Source organism: Cricetulus griseus, chromosome 3 (assembly GCF_003668045.3).
Source record: "Cricetulus griseus strain 17A/GY chromosome 3, alternate assembly CriGri-PICRH-1.0, whole genome shotgun sequence".
Lineage (NCBI taxonomy): Eukaryota > Metazoa > Chordata > Mammalia > Rodentia > Cricetidae > Cricetulus > Cricetulus griseus.
Genome location: NC_048596.1, coordinates 53,826,498 through 53,835,738, shown reverse-complemented (window position 1 = coordinate 53,835,738; position 9,241 = coordinate 53,826,498). Strand labels below are relative to the sequence as shown.

At 45.6% G+C, this 9,241-nt stretch overlaps 1 protein-coding gene across 1 annotated transcript; it reads right to left on the bottom strand.

The window, feature by feature from the left end:
• Positions 1–1,876: 1,876 nt before the first annotated feature.
• Positions 1,877–9,221, bottom strand: LOC100763256 (non-structural maintenance of chromosomes element 3 homolog). Its single transcript, XM_027409166.1, has 3 exons — positions 8,900–9,221; positions 2,981–3,036; positions 1,877–2,863 (listed from the first exon to the last, which is right to left on the bottom strand). The coding sequence occupies exons 1-3, from the start codon at positions 9,219–9,221 to the stop codon at positions 1,877–1,879; spliced, it is 1,365 nt and encodes a 454-aa protein (XP_027264967.1).
• Between the last annotated feature and the right edge of the window lie 20 nt (positions 9,222–9,241).

Genomic DNA, 9,241 nt, shown 5'->3' with positions numbered 1-9,241 from the left:
ATGGGGAAACCCACAGAAACAGCTGACCTGAGCTAGTGGGAGCTCACTGACTCTGGTCTGACAGTGTGGAACCCGCATAGGACCAAACTAGGCCTCCTGAATGCAGTTGACTAATGAGGGATGCCCTTCTGTATATATGTTTGTCTTATTGGTTGATGAATAAAACACTGATTGGCTGATGGCTATACAGGAAGCCTACGTGGGGCTACTGGAGGAGAAGAAGGTTAGGGAGAGGAAGACAGAGGGAGGCCATGAAGAGACACCATGTAAAAACCAGGAAGACAGGACTCACCAGGAGTTCTCTGGTAAGATAAAGCCATGTAGAAATATGTAGATTAGCAGTTATGGGTTAATAATTAAGACAGCTAGCCGCCGGGCATTGGTGGCACACACCTTTAATCCCAGCACTCGGGAGGCAGAGGCAGGCGGATCTCTGTGAGTTCGAGACCAGCTTGGCCTACAACAGCTAGTTCCAGACAGCCTCCAAAGCCACAGAGAAACCCTGTCTCAAAAAAAAAAAAAAAACCAAACAAACAAACAAAAAAAAAATGACAGAGCTAGCCAATAAGAATCCCTAGCCATCAGCCAATAGTTTAATAACTAATATATCTCTGTGTGCTTATTTGGGGCTGAAGGATGGCAGGACCTGGCAGGACAGGAACTTTCATCAACAGGAGGCAGTGGGTGGCTTGGGCAGTTTGTGAGGCCACTGGCAGTGGGACCAGGATCTATCCCTAGTATATGAACTGGCTTTTTGGAACCCATTTCCTATGGAGAGATACCTTGCTGAGCCTAGACCCAGGGGAAAGAGACAGACTTCTTTGACTTCCCATGGCAGGCCTTATCCTTGCTGAGAGGAAGGTTTGGGGACGGTTTGGGGGAGTGGGAAGAGGGGATAGAGGGGGAACTGGGATTAGTATTAAAAAATAAAATAAAATAAACAAAAATAGAAACAAAACACTCCCCAAAAACCCAACAAACAACTAAAACCAAAAAACCCTGCCAGGTGGTAGTAACACATACCTTTTGTGGTGACATATGTTTGTGCTCTAACAAATAAAGCTTGCCTGAAGATCAGAGGGTGGAGCTAACCACTAGTCAACCACAGAGGCCAGGCAGTGGTGGCACAAACCTTTAATCCCAACATTAGGGAAGTGGAGACAGGAAGTGATATGACTGAGCAGAGATAGAGATCATGCTACAGCCTTTAATCCTAGCACTTCTTTGGCAGAGGCAAGAGAATCTCTGAACTTGAGGCCAGTCTGGTCTACAGAGTGAGTTCCAGGACAGCCAGAATTTCACAGGAAACCTGGTCTCAAGACAAAAAACCCGAACATCAGCAGGTGACATGTCTCAACTGGTATGGGTGCTTGCCTCCAAGCCCGATCAGATTTCCATATCCTACACTGTGGAAGGTGACAACTAGCTCCCATAAATTCTCCTCTGAGCTCTACACATGAATGGCACATATAGGCATTTACACACCACACACACACCACACACACACACACACACACACACACACACACACACACACACGCACACTACACAATATCTGTAAATGAAAAATAACACATTTTTTTTTTCTTTTCAGAGAGAGAGTTTCTCTGTGTAGCCCTGTCTGTCTTGGAACTCTTTGTAGACCAGGCTGGCCTCAAAGTCAGAGATCCACCTGCCTATGTCTCCTGAGTGCTGGGATTAAGGGCATGTGCCACCACGGCCTGGCACAGTATTATGAAATATCACAATTCTAAAAGAAAAAATAAACTGAACACATCTTAAAGATAGTATATTTTAATTGTTGTGGAAATATGCTCCCTCCACCCCCATGTTCCCTATTTTTCCTGTTTGTGTTTGAAAATCCCAAGCACTTGTTTCAAGAAGTCGGGGCTGAACCACTGGGTTTTAGTCCGACCCTGCTTTGCTCATCTGCCAAAGCCTCACAGTACTGCGTGGGCCAGACCTTGGGATCTTGATTGTGGACTTTGGCCACAAATTTAAGAACTTTCATCTTGCTGGTTTCCAGATTTGCTCGTGGACCCCACTGGAGCTCACAGTCCACAGGATCTGTGTGGGGTATCCGTCGGGACTCCAGGTAACGTTGTCTCACGAAGTCTTCGGTAATGAGTTTCTTCGGATCCCCGAAAACTGAATGCTTCTTGGTGGGATACACTCCCAAACGACGTAGAAAATCCCAGACTTCGGTTTCTGGGATGCTGTGGCCATTCATAAAGATGAGCCCTAAAATAATCATCAGGAGGCCGGTGGTGGGCGCTCCCTGGTTGCCTCTCACTTCGCTATCCTCCTCCACTGGCTCCAGGGCGTTGATGAGGATATAGGCGTTGCTCTTGGGTTCTAGTTCTACCAGCTTGTACCCGAACACATAGTGGAGCCGCTCGGCAGCCAGCTTGAGCAGGTCTGGGAAGATGTCCTTGTAGTCTCGGATGACATGCTTCAGGATACCGGTCCGTTTGATGGGGATCTTCCTCTGGTCCTTTATCAGCAAGAACTGCACCAGCTCTGCCACCTTCAGTTCCAGCTGCTTCTGGGTCCGGAGTTCCGGAGCAGGGGTGGCCTGGACCAGGCGGGAGCTCGATGACAAGGTGCCAGTGGTGTCCTGCTTGGCATCGGGGTGTCCGGACCTACTAGGGACCTCCCAAGAGGTGCCACTCTCCGGCTGGGCACCAGGGCGGCTCCTGCTCCTTGGTTTTTGTAACATATGACCAGGCGGTGGAGAGACGCTCCTGTAACCGGCAGCACCGGGCGACTGGGGGTCCTTTGCACCAAGTGCCCTCGAGGGGGTGGGGCGTGGAGGTGGCGCGGGATCCAAGGCGTTGGGGACGATGACGACAAACCAAGCTTCCTAGTTGGATTTATGCTGGATCTCATTGGCTGGTTTCAAACGTCCAGCACCTTGCATTCCTGGAATATTGTCTTGCTAAAGAACTACAGTCCTGACACATTGTCTCACTAATCTAACTTGATTATATTTTACGGTTTGGGTCTTGTTATGTCTTTCTCCTTTCTCTTGCAATGCTGTGGATGGACACAGGCCCTGCACAGGCTAGCGAGCAGCTATCGTTAAGGCATGGCTTTTCTGTTTATTTTTGGTTTAGAATTATTTTAAAAATTTGCATTTATTCATTTATTTATGGGGTCAACATGTGGCAGTCAGAGGACAACTTGGAAGGAGTCAGTTCCCTCCTTCCACCAAGTGATCTGGGGGACTGAACTCAAGTCATCAGGCTTAGCAATCGGAGCCACACTGGCTGTCCTGTCTAATCCTTTGGAGTGGCCAGGTTTACTGGAGTGAGCCATCCATCACACCTGGACTCTTTTCCCTTTTTCTTAATGTTTTTGGCAATTTGAGAGAGAGTTGTAAATTATACATAAGGTTTTGTTTTTGTTCTTTGGAGACAATGCCCTATGCATAAAACCTGGTGACTTGAGTTCGATTTCTAGAACTGCAACCCATGGAGGAAAGAGGAAAGAGTCACCAAAGTTGTCCTCTGATCTCCACACATCTCCCATGGCAGGTGTTCTCTATCTACCTCTGAAGGGACTCTGGCCAGCTCAAGTGTGAGCATGGCTCTGGCAGGCCTCGCCCTTCTCCCCACTCCCTCTGTCTACTAAAAACTGTCAGAGTACATCCCTAAAGCTAGCCTCCAAGGTCTATTCCCTTATTTGGATACTTCCTCCTTCTGAGACTGACTACCAGGGTCTAGCTATCAAAGTATTGAAGTCCAGCAATCCAAAGCCTCCTTGTGGACATTCTAATTAACATGCCCAGTTAAAATATACCACCACCTCCTAGTCCATTCTAACACAGACCTCCCCTCTTCCTCCTCTTCTTTTTTTTGGGAGTGGGGGAGGTTAAAGCAGCGTTTCTCTGTGGCTTTGGAGGGTGTCCTGGAACTAGCTCTTGTAGACCAGGGGTCTCGAACTCACAGAGATCCACCTGCCTCTGCCTCCCAAGCGCTGGGATTACAGGCATGTGCCAATACTGCCCGGCTCCCTCTTTCTCTTTTTAAAAATTACATCTCCAATGTCATTTGCTGCTGTTTTCTGCCTGAGTCAGAAAGCAGCCACTTTAACTTTTCTTCACCACTTAATAAAGGATCTCTTTGTAGGAAAAAAAAATGTTTGCTGTGGTTTGTGCCTAATTCAGGCTCAGGGAGGAAGCCCCTGCTTTGCTGGGGGTGGGGGTCCCCTTCAATCTTTTCCCAACAATCATAATAAAATAAAAACTACCACAGGAGCTGGAGGGATGGCTCAGTGTTTAGGAGCACATATAGATGTTCCAGGGGACTCCAGTTCAGTTCTCAGTACCCAAGTCTGGTGGCTCACACCCATTTGTAACTCCAGCTCTAAGGATTTCATGCCTCTGGTCTCTGAGGGCACCTGAACTCATGTACATAGCCACATACAGACACATGTAACTAAATACATGTAACTACATACACATGTAACTAAAAATGAACCTTAAAATTTAAATTTAAAGCAATAAAAAATCCAATTGGAACCATCATTCTCTGGGGTACAGGCCAGTGGCATAGAGACGACATCTGTGCCGTGTAGCTGTTGCCACCATTTGTCTCTCCTCTTGGCAGACTGCTTCCACTTAAATAAGGTAGGAGCAGAGCTGTGCTTCTGATTATGACTTTTAAAATAATTGTGGGGCTGGAGAGATGACTCAATGGTTAAGAGCACTGGCTGCTGCTCCTCCAGAACCCAAGCTTGATTCCCAGCACCCACATGGCAGCTCACAACTGTCTATAACTCCAGTTCCAGGGGATCTGACACAGTTGTCTGACTTCCATGGGCACAAAACAAGAATATGGTACACACACACACACACACACACACACACACACACACACACACACACCTATACACATAAATCAAAAAATTAAAGTCAGGTGGTGGTGACACATGCCTTTAATCCTAGCACTGGGGACCAAGAGGCAGGCAGATCTCTGTGAGTTCAAAGACAGCCTGGTCTACAGAACTAGTTCTAGGATAGTCAAGACTACACAAAGAAACTGTCTCTAAAAATAAAAACAAAAAAGTTAAAACAAAAAAAAGATTTAAAAAATTGTATGACAGAAATGGTGACCCATATTTCTTATCAGAGGCAGGCAGATCTCTGTGAGTTCAAGGTCAGCTTGGACTTCTGGACTCCATGGGCACTTTTAGCACACATCACATAAATAATACAAATAAATCTTTATAACAAAATTAGAAAGGAGAAGTGAGACACATTACACATGATATAGAGGCATGAAATCCTAGCATTTAGTAGGCCTGCATAGTCTACAGAACAGCTAAGGCTGTTAACAGAGAAATCCTGACTCAAAAAACCGAATAGAATAAAAGTGTAGATATGTCCATAGCTAAATCCCTCGAGGCATTCTGGGAAAAATATCTTTTTATTGTATCTGATTTATCTATAATTGTCTGTCTGTGTGTCATGCATATGATGATCAGAGGACGACTTGTAGGACTCTCTCTTTCAGTCATGTGGGCCTTGGGATCAAATTCTGGTTGTCAGGGTTGGTAGCCTGGGCCTTTACCTATGAAGCCATCTCACTGGCCGGAAATACTGTTTCTAGGTACTTTACATTGGCACAATTTTATATATTTTTGGTTTCAGTGATGGTAATTTGGTATATGTGTATAAAGTGAAATGATCAAATCTGGGCAATTAGCATTTCCTCCTCCTCCTTTGTTTCTCTGTGTATCCCTGGCAGTCCTGGAACTATCTCTGTAGACCAGGTTGGTCTCAAACTACTCAGACATTCACTTGCCTCAGCCGTCCTTGTGCTGGGATTAAAGGCATGCGCCATCACTGCCCAGTGAATTTACATCTTTGAAAAGATTTGTCATTTCTATGTGCTGAAAACCTTTAGTCTTTATTTATTTATTTATTTATGGTTTTTTGAGACAGGGTTTCTCTGTAGGTTTGGAGACTGTCCTGGAACTCTCTTTGAAGACTAGGGCGGCCTGGAATTCACAGAGATCCACCTGCCTCTGCCTCCGAGTGCTGGGATTAAAGGTATGCACCACCAACGCCTGATTTAGACTCTTTTTTAAAAACGGTCATTGTTGTAGCTGGGCGGTGGTGGCGCACGCCTTTAATCCTAGCACTCGGGAGGCAGAGGCAGGCAGATTTCTGTGAGCTCAAGACCAGCCTGGTCTACAAGATCTAGTTCCAGGACAGCCTCCAAAGCCACAGAGAAACCCTGTCTCGAAAAACCAAAAAAAAAAAAAAAAAAAAAAAAAAAAAAAAAAAGTCATTGTTGTTTTCTTTTGCTCTTTATTTTTGAGACAGGGTCTCCTTATGTGGCTCAGGCTGGCTTCTACTTCACTATGTAGTTGAGGATGATCTTGAACTCCTGAATCTCCTGGCTCCAACTCCTAAGTGCTGGGATTATAGGTCTGTACCACTGCAATCGACTCTGATGTGACATTTGAATATGTACATAAACTGTGTAAGGCTAGATCAGATAACAGCATATCCATCCTCAGATATTAATCATTTTTTGTACTGCTGTGTTTCACCTTTTTATTATTTTTTCTTGTCTTTAATAAGATTAATCAAATATTTTATGTTATTATCTTTTCTCCGCTACTTTATTTTATCATCATCATTATTATTGATTATTTTTGGATTGCTAAGGCTCAAACTGGGGTCCTTGCTAGGCAAGCAATGTGCCACTAAGTCAGACTTTCCAAGTCCTTTAGTGTTCTTAATGTCTCTACATTTAATTTAAAATTTTAAAACTTATGTGCATGTGTGTGGACATGAGTATGCACACTTAGCCCAAGTACTTAGGAAGACCAGAAGAGGGCATCAGAGCCCCTGTAGCTGGAGTTTGGAGCCTTCTGATGTGGGTGCTGAGACCCAAACTCAAGTCCTTTGCAAGAACTGCAAGAACTCTAACCACGGGGCCATCTCTCTAGTTTGAAAGATGCACTTTGGGTTGTTTTTAAATGTACTTATTTATTTTTATTACCTATACAGTGTTCTGCCTGCATATACGCCTTCATGCCAGAAGAGGGCACCAGATCTCATTATAGATGGTTGTGAGCCACCATGTGGTTGCTGGGAATTGAACTGGGGACCTCTGGAAGTGCTTTTCTGAGCCACCTCTCTAGCCCTGAAAGATGCACTTTGTGAAGGCAGTATTTAATCTAGGGGATGAATATTAAAAAGGATTTTCAGAATATATGGCCCGTACAAATCTAGAGTACACTCATCAGTTTAATAGTTCAACACATTCTAACAACAGCAACCACAACAATACCAGTCAGTAACACTCATATTTGGCCTTATAATATTCTAGGCATTGTTCTAATAAAGAAATAAATTTATGTATTTTTGGCAGAGTCTCACACTGTAGCTTTGGCAGGCCTCAAACTGGTGGTAATCCTCCTGCCTCATCCTCACAAGTGCTGGGATTACACCTGGCTTCTAATCACTTTATAAACATATTCTAAGTACATAAACATATATGTATACAAATAACATATATTCTGCTTTTGATTTTTTTTTTTTTTTGAGACAGGGTTTCTCTGTAGCTTTGGAGTCTGTCCTGGAACTCACTCTGTAGACCAGGCAGGCCTCAAACTCATAGAGATCCACCTGCCTCTGCCTCCTGAGTGCTAGGACTAAAGGCATGCACCAGCAATGCCCGTCTTATTTTTTTTTAATGTGTGTGTGTTTTTCTGTTTGTTTTGTTTTTGGCTTTTTTTTTTTTTTTTGGTTTCTTCTGCCTCTGAGACAAGATCTCACTACATAGCCCTGGCTGGCCTAGAACTCTCCATGCTGACCAGCCTGCATAGATGGAATCAGACCTGTCACTGTCACACCCTCCCCAGGACCAACTTGGTACTGCCTTGATGGGGGCGAACAAGTCAGTCTGTAAGTGACTGAGAGGTTGAGAGAATCCTGTTTACAGGCTCACCTGTGTATTTGTGTTCCCATATTTATAAAACCATCCATTCATTCTTCATTTTTTCCTTTCCTTTGAACTCATAGAGATCTTCCTGCCTCTGCCTCTGGAGTTCAGGATTAAAAGTGTTCATCACCATGCCTAGCTATTTATACGTATTTTCTAATATGAACATATGAGAACAGAAAGCCAGATCAGCCCCTCTTATTCTCCAAATTCCCCTTGAATCCTACTTTCAACTTCTTAGATTCGCTGACTGACCCAAGGCAGGCTGTCTGCCCCACTCCCCACCTTCAAACACAGGCAGCCTAGCTCCGTGGTACAGCAGGGCCCCTAGTCCCTGGCTTCCTTCTTGATGTCTGTATCTACTCAAATCTATTTTGCTTGGTGGCTGCTTGAGGGAAATGTGACTTCCAGAATGGGCCATACAGGTTCCATCCCCTACCTCTGTCACAGCTCACCAGAGCCTTCAACCCCTACCTCAAGTCTGTATTTCTGCAAGTCCCAAAACAATGAATATCCTCAGTAACTAGTGAACGAGGCTGAAAGGAAAAAAAATGAAGAATGAATGGATGGTTTTATAAATATGGGAACACAAATACACAGGTGAGCCTGTAAACAGGATTCTCTCAACCTCTCAGTCACTTGCAGACTGCCTTGTTCGCCCCCATCGAGGCAGTACCAAGTTGGTCCTGGGGAGGGGCGTGACAGTGACAGGTCTGATTCCATCTATGCAGGCTGAAGTAAAACCCTGAGTATCTTTGTATCCTCAATCTGCCCCTGTGCAGGGGCCACAGAAGCGCTGGTCTCTTTCCCTGCTTGGCATGTTATGATGGAGTGAGGTGGAGTAGGAAGGAGTTTTGCTTCCTTCCTTTACTCTCTTTCCCAGTATCCTGGTGATGCTCCTCCATGGTGCTCCTAGCTGGGACACACAAGAATCCTACAGCTGGCCACGGCCTGCGTTCCAAGAGCTTGGATGAGGGGACCCCGCAGGGATCCTATCAGCTGACACAGACACTCGCCGCCACCTCCCTGGGTGGTTCCTATGGCCTGCAGCTGCTCCTTCTGACTGGGCACCAGTTCTACCACGCGAGCTGCTATTGGCTTTGAGGCCTGTCGATCCTGTGCCAGTTTGTAGGTGGCACCAGAGAGCCGGTCCAGGATAGGCCAGCGCCCGAGGGTCACGTGACAGGGCCGCGGGTGGACTCTACAAACGCAGCCGTTCCGGGCTCCGCCTCCTTCTAACCAGCACGCGCCGCTGCACATGCGCACTAGAGCACCTGGGC

Coding starts and splice junctions, on each gene's coding strand:
- LOC100763256 (XM_027409166.1), bottom strand. CDS start 9,221: ATGTGCAGCGGCGCGTGCTGGTTAGAAGGAGGCGGAGCCCGGAACGGC. Junction 3,037..8,899: donor AACGCAGGCCGTGGCCAGCT/GTAGGATTCTTG, acceptor GTCCATCCACAG/CATTGCAAGAGAAAGGAGAA. Junction 2,864..2,980: donor AAACCGTAAAATATAATCAA/GTTAGATTAGTG, acceptor AAATCCAACTAG/GAAGCTTGGTTTGTCGTCAT.